The sequence below is a fragment of the Glossina fuscipes genome, unplaced genomic scaffold (assembly GCF_014805625.2).
Source record: "Glossina fuscipes isolate IAEA_lab_2018 unplaced genomic scaffold, Yale_Gfus_2 61, whole genome shotgun sequence".
Taxonomy (NCBI): Eukaryota; Metazoa; Arthropoda; class Insecta; order Diptera; family Glossinidae; genus Glossina; species Glossina fuscipes.
Window position 1 is genome coordinate 6,504,081 of NW_023998433.1, and position 15,315 is coordinate 6,519,395.

The 15,315-nt window shown below is 35.0% G+C and overlaps 3 protein-coding genes across 3 annotated transcripts; 2 read left to right on the forward strand and 1 right to left on the reverse strand.

Moving 5' to 3' along the window:
- The first annotated feature begins 3,692 nt into the window (after nt 1-3,692).
- Nucleotides 3,693-5,686, forward strand: LOC119637970 (kelch domain-containing protein 4). The gene is made up of 4 exons (XM_038034454.1): nt 3,693-3,986; nt 4,058-4,366; nt 4,433-4,853; nt 4,909-5,686. Exons 1-4 carry the CDS (start codon nt 3,873-3,875, stop codon nt 5,595-5,597), a joined length of 1,533 nt encoding a protein of 510 aa, XP_037890382.1. The 5' UTR covers nt 3,693-3,872; the 3' UTR covers nt 5,598-5,686.
- Nucleotides 5,597-6,932, reverse strand: LOC119637971 (phosphomannomutase). The gene has a single exon (XM_038034455.1). It carries the CDS (start codon nt 6,452-6,454, stop codon nt 5,693-5,695), a length of 762 nt encoding a protein of 253 aa, XP_037890383.1. The 5' UTR covers nt 6,455-6,932; the 3' UTR covers nt 5,597-5,692.
- A 376-nt stretch (nt 6,933-7,308) lies between these two features.
- On the forward strand, nt 7,309-14,970 carry LOC119637753 (melanotransferrin). Its single transcript, XM_038033993.1, has 8 exons — nt 7,309-7,415; nt 11,859-12,286; nt 12,352-12,485; nt 12,721-12,881; nt 12,940-13,361; nt 13,427-13,591; nt 13,648-14,314; nt 14,372-14,970. The coding sequence occupies exons 1-8, from the start codon at nt 7,361-7,363 to the stop codon at nt 14,773-14,775; spliced, it is 2,436 nt and encodes an 811-aa protein (XP_037889921.1). The 5' UTR covers nt 7,309-7,360; the 3' UTR covers nt 14,776-14,970.
- The last annotated feature ends 345 nt before the right edge of the window (nt 14,971-15,315 follow it).

The following is a 15,315-nucleotide window of genomic DNA, read 5'->3' on the forward strand; positions in this document are numbered from 1 at the left end:
TGCTCATCTATGGTTCTTCTATCCGGTTTGTTAAAACTTACGACTTTTTAGGCTTTGTCCTACACTCGAAACTTTCCCCAGCAGCTCACATTGACAAAACTGCCAAACAATGTTTTCAGCTCATTAATGTATTTAAATCCATTTGTGGTATTTCTTGGGGCTCTGACTTCTCTTGCATGATTAAACTTTATTTTGGATTAATCACACCAAAATTAAGATAGGCTTGCTCACTCTTATTGAATATCCCAACGAAGGACCTTCTGAAATTATGCAGAATCTATTGAAAATTACTTCTTCTAGCTCTCAGTAGCATGATTCCTACACATACAGTAAGGTTGGAACAGATGGCAAATGTTATGCCTCTAGAAGCAAGATTTCGTTTACTCGCCAATTTTTTCACGCAGCTTACGTCGCAACCTTTTCTTTTTTAAATTATTTCATTAAGACATCTAAGCAATTTATGAACCTACCACTTTTTAGCGCAAATTTCTTATCTTCATTTAAGATAATTGATTTTATTTTGCAGAAAAAAAATTAAAATAATCTTGCATATAAATCTTGAGCCTCACATTGAGTCCATTCAGAATTCATTTCAGCATGAAATTAATAATGTAAAATCTAATACACAAATCTGCGGTTCTTACTCACCGGAACCTTGGTGGAATGGATTGCTCACAATATGCCTTCGCAAATTATAAGCAGCAAAACAAAAATTTGCTAAATACCCCAACTTATCTAATTTCGATGAATTTAAGCTATCCCCAAAAGAATGGAAAAAAACGGTTAAAAAAGCCAAGAGAAGTCACCGTGCTCAAATGATCGAAGAGCTTTGTACAAAGGGCAACACAATACCTTTTTGGAAATTTTTGAATGGACATCGCATTACAAAAAGGAAATATAAACACCCCATTTGGAATGACGAAAATGACAAACTTTACCTAGAATGGCTGAAAGCCCAGGTTGCCACAACAAATGCTCTAAATATTCTTTCGCTTAACTTGCAAGTGAAAGACATCTCTGCATTTTCATTGGAAGAACTTTTACATATACTTAAATCAGAAAAGAAATCTACAGCAGCGTGTCATGATGGCACTAAATACGAAATGGAAAAGATTATTTCCGCTTCAAGCCTCTTAGCTCTGCTATCTGCGATAAATGATGACTGGATGACTAACTCTTTTCCTACAGGTTGGCGTACAATTATAATTGTACCCATTCCTAAAGCTGGAAAAGATCTTGAAAACTACACAAATTTCAGACCTATATCCCTCCTGTCTGTACTTTTCGAAATTGCAAATCAAATGATCAACGAAAGACTCACTAAATTTCTGCACAACTCACAACTGCTCCCCTCTAGGTCCTATGCTTATCAGAAACACATTTCCACCAGTCTTTGCGTTAATAAGGTTCTTTCCACCGTAGCAAGTGAGAAAGCGAATGGTAACCAGGTAGTTAAGTTTAGTGTAGACATCAATAAAGCGTATGACTGCCTTGATCTAGGGAAATTAGGTCAAATTCTAACTGATTTTAAAATACCGTCCCACTGTAGACTGTGGATTCTAAATGTCCTTTCTTCTCTTGTGATGGGCTCAAATTCAGTTGAAGTTTGTGGAGGTCTACCTCAAAATAGCTGTCTCAGTCCACTACTTTTTAATCTATACACAGCGTGTTTACATCGATTACAGGACAATAAAAGCCATTTATTTCAATATGTTGATAATTTCTTAATTATTTCTGCTGGAAAATCGTTAGTAGAAGCAGTTTATAATCTTAATATCAAATCCAATCGTTTCTACAAAGATTGCGCGGATTTAAATTTATTTTTCAATCCTGAAAAATCAAAAGTCATTCGTTTTGCTAGGGGCTCTAAAAAAATTTGCAACATCACAGTTAACGGCACAAAAATCAAACGATCTTCCTCCATCAAATTTCTAGGTTGAATAATCAACTCAACTTTTAACCAATTTATAAAATGAACTCCCACCAAAGAAAGCTTCAAATGTCTAAAAATCTATTGTCCGTTCGAAAATTGAATATTCATAGTCCACATCGTGCAATTCCTCTGCATAAACAATTAAAAAAATACAAACCTTCCAACATTCAATTCTCACAGGCTGCAGTGGTCTGTCCCCCTCCATACCAATATCAATCTTACGTTCCATTTCGTATGAACATCCTGTAGCAAAAAGAATATTCCTCTTAACTGCAAAAGAACTTCTCAAGGTAAAAATTTTCAAATCTGCTTTTTTTGATAAAGTCGTCTCCAAACATAATGTCTTCAGTATCAGCTGTTACAAAAAATTCAGCAACATTTTCAATAAAGTTAACACAATACCCTCTTAGAATAGTATTATTTACAAAAAGTGGGTCTTGGAATTAAACATACTTGATTCGATCACGAAATCATAAAAAATCGATCAAGTTTTTATCTTCGGACTGTATGTCGGAAAAAACTCAATTCCTTATTAAAAATAATTTCAAAATATACGCAACGGATGCATCAATAAATCCGGACATTTCCAGCTTCTCAGTTATAGAGTATAAAATTTACTTTTAGGAAAATTCAAAGTTCTGCAAGAGTTATCATCCACCTTCATTGAACTTCTGGCCATCAGATAGACAATCCTCTTTGCAATTGATAACAAATGTAGACAATTTGCATGTTTTTCTGACAGCAAATCTGCTCTGATGCTAATCAGGAATAAGGATCCTTACAACATGTACGTTTTTGAAATTTACAACCTTTTAAAGGACCCAAGCATCGAAGAATGCCACCTAATCTGGACCAGGGGTTTTGGTATCAATGAAAGAGCAGATTTCTTTGCACGTGAAGCACAGTTTGATGGCACGGTTTTGTCCATTAACTATCCTACCACCGAGGCTCTCCTGCTTATCCAAAAAGTTATTGTAGAAGAATTGAAAGATGAGTATCATGTTTTAGATAGAAAAAAAAGTAACCGGCTTCTTTACACAATTTACCCTTCTTTGACAACCAAACTTTTATCTAAAGGAAAATTTACAACATGGGAATTTACAATACTTCACAGACTTATGAGTAATCACTCTTATGACAAGATATACTTCAAAATGTTTAAAGTCTCTTCCACTGACAATTGTGAAGAATGTAACATTACTGAGTCTGCCGAACATCTAATTTTTGAGTGCAGGAGGTTTGACATCCTTAGACAATCTTTCAGTATATTTAGCCTATACAACAATTTATTTGAAGTTTTTGGTGCTAGAAACTCTACGCATCTTACGCAGCTGACTGCCTTTATCAAATCACCTGATTTCTCTTTCTAATCTTCTATAATCATAATTTTGCTCATAAAAACAGATCGGCTATACTTTTTTCTTTTCCGGCATTTTTAGCCGGAATTTCGATTGTACAGTGCATTGCGGAGGCTTATGGAAACAACTGCGGAGCAGAACTTCACATGTTTAACAAGCATAAGTATGACTTGAAAAAAAAAAATAGAGCGCTCATTTTAGGTTTCGAAAACATATAAAAATATCATCAATGATTATCTTTTTGCGTTACTGGATTATGGGTCTAAACTGAATCATACAGGCCTAATCCATATCCAACAAAAAAAAAAAAAAACAAATGATCACTAAAATATATAAATAATAACACCATATACCCCCATCCCTATCCCCATCTAATCAAAACTTTACTAAGACTCAAACAACGAACGCTGTGTTCACATTGAACTTTTTTATACACATCCCAGCGAATTTTCGGTTGTTAATTTGCTGATTAACAGAAGAAGAAGAGGAGAATTAATTACACGTGTAGCCTGTGATAGCACTTTAATTTAATTAATTTTGACCTTTCAAACAAATTCGTACGGCCAGTTCCTTTTTATAAAATGGGGAAAAAAAATAAGAATAAGAAAAAAGGCAAAGGAGCCGAAAAAACTGCCATGAAAACGGATAAGAAATTAGCTGCTAAGCAAAAAAAAATGTTGAAGAAGTTAGAAGAGGTAAAGAACTTTTATTTTATCGTCCGAGCTTTCTGAAATAACTGAAAACTTGACTTGAACTTTTTGGATAGACTGATATAGTTGAGGTAATTGGTAGATTAGAAGAAGAAGAAGCTCGCATTAAAATACTTTCGGAAGAAATTTGTGCCACCCCGCCTACACCACGCAGCAATTTCACTTTGGTAGCACATCCAGAAAAAGAAGAACTCATACTATTTGGCGGCGAATTTTACAATGGCCAGCGTGTCTGCGTCTATAATGATTTGTTTTTTTATAATATCAATAAAAATGAATGGAAGCAAATACGTTCTCCTCCCGGACCAGCGCCGCGTAGTGGCCATCAGATGGTCGCTGTGGCCACTAACTGTGGCCAATTGTGGGTATGTTTAACTGCATATTAAAGTTACACGAGATATACGATTTAATTATCTTTGGTTTTATTTTAGTTGTTTGGTGGCGAATACGCAAGCCCCTCTCAGTTACAATTCTATCATTATAAAGACTTATGGATGATGAGTTTAAAAACGCGTAAGTGGGAAAAAATAACTACCTCCAATGGACCAAGTGCCCGCAGCGGTCATCGCATGATTGTTTTTAAAAAGAAGTTATTTGTATTTGGTGGTTTTTATGACAACAATCAGTCTTACAATTACTTTAATGACGTCCACATATTTTCTTTGGAATCGTATACCTGGTTACAAATACATATTGAAGGACCTGTAATACCGTCCCCACGTTCTGGATGTTGTATGGCTTCTACTCCTGACGGCAACATACTCGTTTGGGGTGGTTATTCAAAAGCAAAAATAAAAAAAGATGTCGACCGTGGCATTACACATACCGATATGTATTTCTTAATACCTAATAGTAAGAGCCGCGTTTCCATAATACGCCTTTAAAATAACATTTTTTTTTTTTTTAGAGAGCGAACAAGATTCTACTAAATACAAGTGGATTGCCGCGAAATCTAATGGATATAAACCTCTTCCCCTAAGTGGCGTATCGTGCACTTCAGCCCCAAATGCTATGGTGTATAGTTTTGGTGGTGTTATGGACGTGGATGAGAATGAGGAGGATTTGCATGGCCAGTTCGGGGACGATTTGTTGGGCCTAGACTTAAACTCTTTAACCTGTCATTTAATAGACATCTTTAAGAAAAAAAAAATTCCAAGCAAACACCCAAATATGTGTTTACACGAAACGCTACCCAAGGCTGTAAACGCAACTTCTGCCACGACAACCGACGGTACTTTTACAGTAAGAGTAGCTGGCCCCGGCGTTTCCGCTTCTACTTCACTCGAAATGCCTAGTTTCTTCCCAAACTACAAGTCAGACTCACTACCTTCACCCCGCATGAATGCCGGTTTATGTGTATGTAAAGGCGTACTGTATGTATATGGCGGTTTGTTTGAGGAAGACAGTAAACAATATACTTTCAACGACTTATATGCTCTAAATTTGCATAAACCCATAGAATGGAAGGCAATAATACCGAATAATATGAATGTCCACGACTGGGTCGATAGTGAAAGTAGTGATTCAGATGGCGAAGATGATGGCGAGGACAGTGGGGAAGAAACAAAAAGTGAATCTGAAATGGAGACAGAATAAAAAACCAGGAAATGCAAATATTTAGAAGCTCGCACTTTATTTTTAAACATCTTTATTCTTAGCAATAGATAAATGTTACTATATGAAAACTTGACCTAAGTCAATTGCAATAAGTCTGTAACAATTTTTTTGGTATCTGAAGGACTCCCAACTTTATGCGATATAGTACGCGAATCCGTATATATTTCATAGTCGTTGCCACCGGGTTCAGTTTTATCACCAAAGAAATGTATTTCTTTGAATTTGTAATTTGCCTCTATATAACGCAAAGAATAGGTTTTATCCCAACCTTTAGGAAAGACATCAAAACTTATTTGGCCACCTATGGTATAAGTTAAATCTATGTCAGCAAATTCTCTTTGCAACACTTGAATCATTTTACTTCGCACTTGGTGCTCTTTATCAAATACGGCAAATAAGTTCCGTTCTTCACGAGAACATTGTCTTCCTATAGGACATATATTCATCATGCCATTACGAAATTCCACAAACGTACCCCTCTTGAATGGCAATTCCAACTCTGATAAATAACGCAAGACAAAATTGATAAACTTTTGCAATACGACATCGCCCAAATGATTGACGATATTCTGTTTTCCCACTTCTCGCCCTTTATCAATTTGTACCAGTCCGTTTTCGGGAAATATTAAATCAAATTCTCTCAAAATTTTTCGACCATTTAATTGTTCGAACATTTTTTCCAAATCTGATCCACCTACTATACCTATGGTGACTCGTGGTTTTACGTGTCCGTAGAGAAATTCCTCAAATTCTGATTCTACTATACTTCGTGGTTCAGTTAAAGTGCCATCAACATCAAATAATAGGAGAATCTCTTCACGCGCCAAATTTACCATCTTAGAGCTCCTGGAAAACCTCTGCCAAAAGAATGTTTCCTTTTTTATTGATGATGGTGATTTCCAATCTTAAGAAACGATTTAAAAATGTGACAAATTTATAGCAATCATCGCAGAGTATGTTATGTTTTACATTCCGTATGTGGCTTGTAAAGATGCACTTTCAAAATTTTGTCACGCTTATTTCTTTCGTCTACTAAATAACGAAACATGATTAATATCAAGGTATTACTGACTGTTGCTACTGAAAAATGGTGACAGATATACATATACTTAATGAAATACTGATCTTACCACGAAAAAATTTTAATATTTATGACGTTATTAGTTATTTTATATGTACACAAATCTTCGAATAACATAAGTCTTCTTACTGTTGCAATAGATGTGATATAGGCGCTCATGATTCGTCCAAAACAAAATTTTTTTGTTTTTACGATACAACTCTGTTTTTTTTTAGTCATAATAAAACAAATATTTATAAATCGGACTAGGCTTACCATCTTCGCCTTTATTGAAATGAACTCTATAGTTTGCTTCATCAAGAAATCATTTGCAATAATAGATTTTTTTTTATTATATTATAACATTAAGCATCAGGTAACTAACAAACTCCGGAATATTTAAAATTAATGAAGAAATTGTAGTTTAAAAACAAATAGTACAATTTTTTTACAAGCATTTGTCTTACAGATTAGAGTAAATGCATGATATTTATTTCATCTGAATTAAAGAAACGACCAGTTGGCAACACATTAGCGTTATTTTTAATGTTATGTTCGTCATTTTATTCATCAGTTTGGGCGTGACATAAACTATAGTTTTTTTAATAAACTTTGTTTTCTTTTCTTTTTTTTTTGTTTTATTTTGAATACTTGTAACTAGCCTAATAACTCTTTAAAAAAAATGTGTAAAATTATATTAGTTATCAGCTTTGCGTTGCTATCATTTATAGTAGAAGGTAAGGATAACTCTACAAACCATTTCTTATCACTTACATACGAAATGTAAAATTGTTTAATTGAATTTGATGTACCGTTTAAAAAGTGGCTTGTTGGTTAAATGTTAGAAAGCCATTAACTCGCGGAAATATCTCAACAGGAAAAGTTAAGATTAAAAATCCATTCTCATATTTTTTATGGATGCTGAGCTAAAGTGGAAAACCAATAATATCTATGTCCAGGAAAAAAAGGAATAATTATTTTCAACAAATAGTTATCAATAATAAAAAGACTATGGACATGATGTACTGAGACCAATATGTTATATGTAATTGTAGATTGTTGATTTGCTCATGATAATATAAGAGTAGTGTTGCAAACTTCCTCCATTACTCTGATTTGATGCGTTGTTTTAGATAGATTCTTGGTTATCGAGGATCTATATACGTTGTCCAAGAGAACCGTCACTGGCATATATATCATTGTCGTTGTAGTAAAGTTCTTCTTGATATAAGATCTTCACAAGATTCATATTTCATATCATAGTAGAAATTTCATAGTAGAGATCGTTTCAACGATGTTCAGGAAAACCCCACATTTATTGGTAATAAACTTCAAGGGAGGGATTGAATTTATCTTGTCAAAAATATGAGCGGGCCTTCGATAACAAAATGTGTAGCTGCAAGAGACACTCTCACTGAAAGGTATAACTTTCTGGAAAAGGACAGGATTCATTATCTTGACCTTAACTAACTCCTTAGCAGTATAAAAAAGAGCTCTTTTGGGAACTGGCCATTCACCAATAATATGTTGAGGAGTTGAGGACGCCAGTCCAGTACAAGGTTTTAACATTCAATTTTCGAATGTTTATATACATTTCTCAATATATTTTAAAAAAATACAAGATGTAGTGTATGCAAATTCTATCTTAGATTCGATGCGATGCTTCGTACACGGTCAGAGTCAGGAGGAGACAAACCTCACTGATTATTACCCATGAGTTCGATAATATTACATTCAGATTGATAGTCTTTGAAAATGTCCACAAAGAGCTAGGCTTTAAAATATTACCAGAAAAATTGAGGAGATTTTATCTTATTAATTTTAGTTCGTTTGATAAGGAGCCTAATTACGCGTTTAGACGCTTCGGTAAAATAAAATGTATTTATTGTGCTAGGATTAAAAGATAAATTAAGATTGGCACATATATCGAAGAAAAGATTATCTTTTATCCACTGAGAAGGTTAACTAGCAGACATAAGAAATCATCGGCATAGTCAAAAATATGAGTTTTGTCGCTTTGAAAGTCATGCAAATTAGCTATATATAAATTAAAAAGTATGGGGCTCAAACAACTGCCTTATGGAATACTTCAACTCTGTTCGTACCCATTACCAAATATGTTTGGATAAAAAGTTTAGTATCCACAGACATCTTTAAGGAGGGATTGAAAAGTTTAAAAGAATTCTACCAAGTTTCATCAAGTTACGCAATCATAGGCTTTGCTGATATCCAGGGAAAGCATAAGAATCATTTTACCAGCTTCTTTTTTTTTGGGAACAATTTTGATACATCGCATATCCAAGTTTATAAGCTTAATAGACCAATAGTTATTAATTGCATGCAACAAGACAGTGAAGCTCCTCCCAGACAGTAACCAAACCATATCATACTTAACTCCATTACAACTCTCAGCGGTAGCTTTCTTTCTGGATAGTAAAACACACATTAATTCGCATAAGAAGACGAAAGTATTATTGTGAAAGAAATTGGAATTGTATTGTAATCTGATTGACTCTTGAGCATATCATCTCATTTAATATAGCTCAAAAATTTATTTAATTTAATTGTCGAGTAACTTGTCGATGGCCGTTGATATAATTACAGAAAAAAATCAAGTTCCCTGGGCCACTCAATACTTTAATCACGACAGCTTTATATGTGCTTTTCGCGTTTTTAACTGCGGACCTCCATTCCTTCAGTTCGATGAAGTTGACTAGATTGCCGTATTTAGTAGTTTTTTTTCTTGCAGCTTGATATTTACGAAGGAGTGCTGACACGGAAGACTTCCACCCTCCACAATCTTTCTTAGGTCGGCAAGACTCAATATCAAAAAAGTTGATTCTAGCAGACATGATTTCAGATTGAAAAGTACCTTGAACTGCTGATAAATCGAATGGAAGGTCAACTTAAGACAGTCCATTAAAAATTTGCTTGAAATGAAATTTTTTTATTTTTTGTACGATCCGCCTGAGTGGCCGAGTAGGCAAGAGTCTCGACTAGCAACTCAATGGTCGTGGGTTCGAATCTCAAGTGCGGTAGAGTTTTTAATAAAAGCCGAAAGCCTTAGATGCTGGTGCTTTAAGACTTTAGTCTTAGAATTTATTCTCTGGCTAAATTTCTAATAATAATAATAATATTTTTTGTACGGAATTGCTGCAACTTTGAAATAAAATAGGAGATTGTTGAATCGCCTTGCGACCACTTCGATTACAGCGAAAGGTATGATTACGATTATTTAAAACTTAAAAACTGGCATTGACGGCGTAGATCTTTGCGGCAGCCGGTCTCCTTAGACTTGCAAAACTTTGAAATAGGGCTAAATCCACTTAAAACATTGTTTTAAGGCGGAAATGAAATGGTCGACCGGAAGAATAGAAAAATTTAACTTAACAGAGAAGAATTTTCCCTCGAAGCCAATTTTTACGCTCGCCGTCCGAACAAATTCATTCTTGTCGACTGGGTTTCTCCTCTCAAAGCTAATGGCAGAGTTAATCGGAACATCAGACAACGCATTTTTAATAATTTCGTTTACGTCATAATTTATAGAGATATTTCGGATAATACTAAATCTTTCCGTACAAAATCTGGGAATGTAACCTTTCAGGCTCTCTCTTTTAAAACCATTATTTTTGATGATATAGTTAGCATGGAGAGCTGAGTTGAGAGGTAATCCACCTTCCTGACCCTTTTGAGTTCTTTTAAGCCGACTATCTCAAAATTTTTAAGGTATTTATAACAGAAAAGATCGGAGGAGATATTGATACGTTTACCCTCAGCATTTTCACAGGTTTCAACAAATAGAAAGAAATTACCTAAAGTCTTATACATTGATTTCAGAATTTGGAATAACTTTCGCATCCAAATAAGAAGCCTTAACAACAAACGCGTTATTGGCACAGTTGGATCAGCAGATAACTAGGCCTCTTATTGTTATCAGTAATGTTCAAATAATAATTCTAATTTTTATCTACAATAATCTGATCAGACCCTGTTCATAGGGACATAGGCTGATATTTTTTTTGACTATTATGGATGCTAAATCGGGGAACATTTATCAAAAATCCAGAAATAAAAGAAAAAAAAAAACTAGTATATATTTTTATATTCATCACCGAAAGCTGAGGGGTATATTCATTTTGTCAAAGCGTTTGCAGCGCCCGGAAGCATCAGGGGCCCCACAAAGTGTTCTTAATCAGCAACAAACTCTAGATCGATTTAATCATGTCTGTCTGTCCGTCTGTGCAACTTCTGTTGTAAACATTCTCCAGGCTGCAAAAATAAAGCTATCGACTTCAAATTTGTCAGAAACGCTGGAAGTTCTTGCACGCAGGTTGGTATTAAAAATGATTCAATTCGGTCGAAGGACACGCCCACAGCACCACATAAACTGAGTACACCTCTGTTTTTCAAAGGGAATAAAAAAATTGGTTTTTGCTCATTACCCCGAAAATTTGGCAAATTTTTGTACAAAAATTTGAAGGCATATTCTTTGGCCAATGCGGTAGCACAAAAATGGCAAAATTGGCCACACCTTCTCAATATTATAGTGTATCAAAATTTAATTATTTTTTCAATATCTTTATAAGAATCTTCAAACAAACAATCTTCAAAATCTCAATAAAGTATACAAATTCTTGACTGTTTTAAATCCTGAGTGCATCTAAGCACGTCCGCCTGTTCGTTTGTCCATCTGTCTGTTAGCGCAACTTTGCAGCATTTGTGGTAAATATTCTAGCACTAGCGAAGATGAAGATATCGCCTACATATTTGTAAAAGAATGTGATTGACTTAAACTTTTCAGCGGACATGCTTACAACGCCTACAACGACAAAATAGAAGAAATCAACTGTACCTACTCTAAGTCATACAGCATGAAAATGTTGTTCTTTTATTTCTTTTGTCTTCTTTAGGATAACGGTGGTCGGAAAAAAGATTCGGTCCCGACTGAATTTAACTTTCCTACTTTTTTTTTTTCACTAGCACAGAAAAAACATGTTAGAAACATTTTCAGCCGCCGTTTGCTTAAATATATCGTGTTGTTTCGAATGTTGAACGCGAAAACATTCTCATATTGTTACACATTTAAATATCCATGTAACAGATGGTTTGTTTGTGCACCGATTATTAAATGGGTCAAGTGCACTTGTGTTTACGTTACTAATTATTACGAATCTTTTTAGGCCAATACGATTTCAGTGAACAGAAAGTTCACCACATGGTATGGTGTACTAAAAATCACGAAGAACAGTATAAATGTCAAAATTTGACCGTAGCGATCGAACGCGATCGTGCACTGTTTGACGATGCTTTACTCAATCTCACCTGCCTAATGGCATTTAGTGCGGATGAGTGCATACATCACATAGATCGCGAAAAAGCTCATATAACGACTTTGGATGCCGGTGACGTTTTTACTGCAGGACGTTATAATTCCCTCATTCCGATCATGGAAGAGAAGTTTGAGGGTGGTTTTACTAATTATCACTCTGTAGCCGTTATTAAGTCGGGAACTGTACTAGATGTTACAAGTATAAAACATTTGCGACAGAAGAAAGCCTGTTTTCCTTGGGTGGGCAGTTTAGCTGGTTGGATTGTGCCTATATATGTAGTGGGTATAAACAGCAATACGCCATTTGAATCACTCATATTTTTTCATTTTTTTACCGCTTTTAGCTTCAACGGGAGGGTGGGATGGAAGTAGTTGATTGCAATAATCAGGTTAAAACTGCGGCCAACTATTTCAATAATTCATGTGCCGTATATTCTTTGATCGACAAATATAATCCTATTGGCGATAACTCAGATAAGTAAGTTCCGTTTCACGATCGAATTTTTATACAAATAATATTAATAATAACGAATGCACTAATAGTTTATTTCAAATATGATAAGGAATTCGAAAAGACCTTCTAATGCATGAAATTACTTTCTAACGTTTTCTCAATGATGGTGCTGAGTAGTTTAATCAAATGTAGAATTCTTCACGCCAAAAATAGTAACAATTGAAATTTTCACTACTAATTAAACATTCTTAACACGCAGGTTATGCACGCTATGTAAGGGTAAAATACAGGGTGGTCGCTGCTCTGTGGCAGATTCATACTTTGGTTACGATGGTGCATTTCGCTGTTTATTAGAGGCTGGCGATGTGGCATTCTTACGCCACTCCACTGTATTTGAGATGTTGGCTACTGCGGAATTCAGTGAGTTGCTACCAAATATTCAGTAATGAATGTACTTATTTTATAAAATTCGCAAAAGATTCCATGTCTCCGGAAAGCTTTGAATTGCTGTGCCGTGATGGACGTCGTGTACCAGTTTCCGAATACCGTCAATGCAGTTGGGCTTTAGTACCTTCTGACGCTGTGGTAACGTCTTCAGCACGTAACTCTTTGGAACGTAAAAAGTATCAAAAGTTCTTAAAAAAAATTATTGAAATGTATTCGGATAGCTTGCGTGAGGATGCACTGCAAATTTCGTTTACTAGTAGACAAAGTAATCAGGACAATAAGTACTACAATCACAATGATGCTTATGATCGTTTTGTTCCATCGTCTGGGTATCGTGGTGAACGTTTAGATGGTAGTTTTACTACTGCTAGGAATGACAATCAGTCAGTGCTTTATGAAAAATTTCATATATTCGAGTCGAAACGTTATGGAAAAAGTAATTTGCTCTTTCAGGTATTCATTCACGATGTAGGAATTTCTAAGTTTTTCTTTCATGACATCTATACAATTTAAAATAGGATGCTGCAAAATCTTTAGCTACTATCCATGAGGACGACCAATCATTCAGTAGTTACCTACATAACTCCATGGAGTATATTTATGGACTAAGAGAATGTCCTATCCCAAGTATGACTTTGTGCGTTACTTCTGATGCTGAATTTGACAAATGCGTTAAAATGAGGGTAAGTTAGTTTCTTTTTGCTTATAATGTCGATTTATCAAAATGTGGTTATTACAGATAGCATTAAAGGCCCAAATACTTAAACCGGAATTAATTTGCAAGAAAATGCATTCGCATATTAATTGCATGCGATGGATCCAGGCAGGCAAGGCTGATATTGCTGTATTCGATGCTGGAGATGTTTATACAGCCGGACTAAATTATGATCTAATACCATTTATGTCGGAAGTTTACAATTTGGGCGAACCGGAGTATTATGTTGTAGCAGTAGCCAAAGAAGAAGATCCTGATACTGAGCTCACTTATCTCAAGGGCAGATACACTTGCCATACAGGCATTAACATGGCTGCTGGTTGGACTTATCCTATGGCTCTCTTGATATCCAACGGTTGGATAAGGCCTTACGGATGCGATTCTGTGCGTGCTGCAGCTGAATATTTTACGAAATCGTGCGTCCCAGGAGCGACAAGCAACGAATACAATACTGGCGTGCCTTACGACAGCATGTGTGATCTATGTCATGGCAGTAGCTATCGTTATTGCCGTCGCGATGCTTCTGAGGATTATTTTGGTTACACTGGAGCTTTTCGCTGTTTAGTGGAAGGTGGCGGTCACGTCGCTTTCGTCAAACACACCACTGTAATGGAAAATACTAGCGGCAAGCGCAAAGAATGGTGGGCGCGAAATACCCTTAACGATGATTTTGAATTATTATGCACGGATGGTAAATAGGATTGGTTTTGATTAATATTTTGCAACATTTTCAAAAAAATTATTACAGGTACACGCGCTGAGTTATACGATTATAAGCGATGTAATCTGGGCAAAGTAAAAGCAAATGCAATTGTGACACGCGGCGGCAGGAATTACAACGAAACAGAAATTAATGCCTACATTAATTTGCTTACCTATGCCCAGCAGTTATATGGTCGTAAGGATGTTGACGCTTTTAGTTTTAGCATGTTTTCTTCACCTTTTGGACATTATGACTTAATTTTCCAAGATGCCACGAGACAGTTGCAAATAATAGCGCCCAATAAACGTCGTTACGACGTATATTTGGGCAGCAATTATATGCGAGCACGACGCATAACCGATTGTTATGCTGGTAGCAGAAAATTGGAAAGAAAATCGATTACTTTATTATTCACATTCTCTCTAATTGCATTGAGAGTTTATTTCTAATGAAAAGTACATGACTAAATATTACAATTTGTGTATTGCATTACCAAATAAGATTTCATATTTCAAATTTTTTGTCTTAACGTAAGTAATTTAAATATTTAAGGTACAAAATTCATAATAATTAAGCACAAAACTTCGTATTTAAGTAATATAAGCAAGCGCATAAAAAATGACGATTGTAAAAAGAGCCTCTGAATATTGTACGTATGTGCAATATATATTCCGTCCATAAATTTATATAGAAAAAGAGAAACATTTATTAAAATGATACAACTTTTTGTTTAAAATATGTATAGCTTGAAAAAATATTTTGTGGACTAAAGAAAAAAAAATAAAAAAAAATTTATACATAATGCTTTGTAAGTTACTCAAAGAACGACGATTCTTTGATATATTGATAGGTACAAAGTTTATATCTGAGCAGTGGATGTTGTCATCATGATCATCAATGGGAAGTAATCATAAGAGGATGTAATAACTCCAGCAACTTTCAAGATCTAAAGGAGATCGAGACAGCATGTTTACCAAGCGAAAACTTAT

What these genes read in the sequence shown, in the direction of transcription:
- LOC119637753 (XM_038033993.1), top strand. Translation starts at nt 7,361, where the DNA reads ATGTGTAAAATTATATTAGTTATCAGCTTTGCGTTGCTATCATTTATA. An exon ending in GGATTGTGCCTATATATGTA is followed by an intron (nt 12,287 to 12,351) that starts GTGGGTATAAAC and finishes TACCGCTTTTAG; the next exon opens with CTTCAACGGGAGGGTGGGAT. An exon ending in ATTGGCGATAACTCAGATAA is followed by an intron (nt 12,486 to 12,720) that starts GTAAGTTCCGTT and finishes CTTAACACGCAG; the next exon opens with GTTATGCACGCTATGTAAGG.
- LOC119637970 (XM_038034454.1), top strand. Translation starts at nt 3,873, where the DNA reads ATGGGGAAAAAAAATAAGAATAAGAAAAAAGGCAAAGGAGCCGAAAAA. An exon ending in TGTTGAAGAAGTTAGAAGAG is followed by an intron (nt 3,987 to 4,057) that starts GTAAAGAACTTT and finishes CTTTTTGGATAG; the next exon opens with ACTGATATAGTTGAGGTAAT. An exon ending in GTATTTCTTAATACCTAATA is followed by an intron (nt 4,854 to 4,908) that starts GTAAGAGCCGCG and finishes TTTTTTTTTTAG; the next exon opens with AGAGCGAACAAGATTCTACT.
- LOC119637971 (XM_038034455.1), bottom strand. Translation starts at nt 6,454, where the DNA reads ATGGTAAATTTGGCGCGTGAAGAGATTCTCCTATTATTTGATGTTGAT.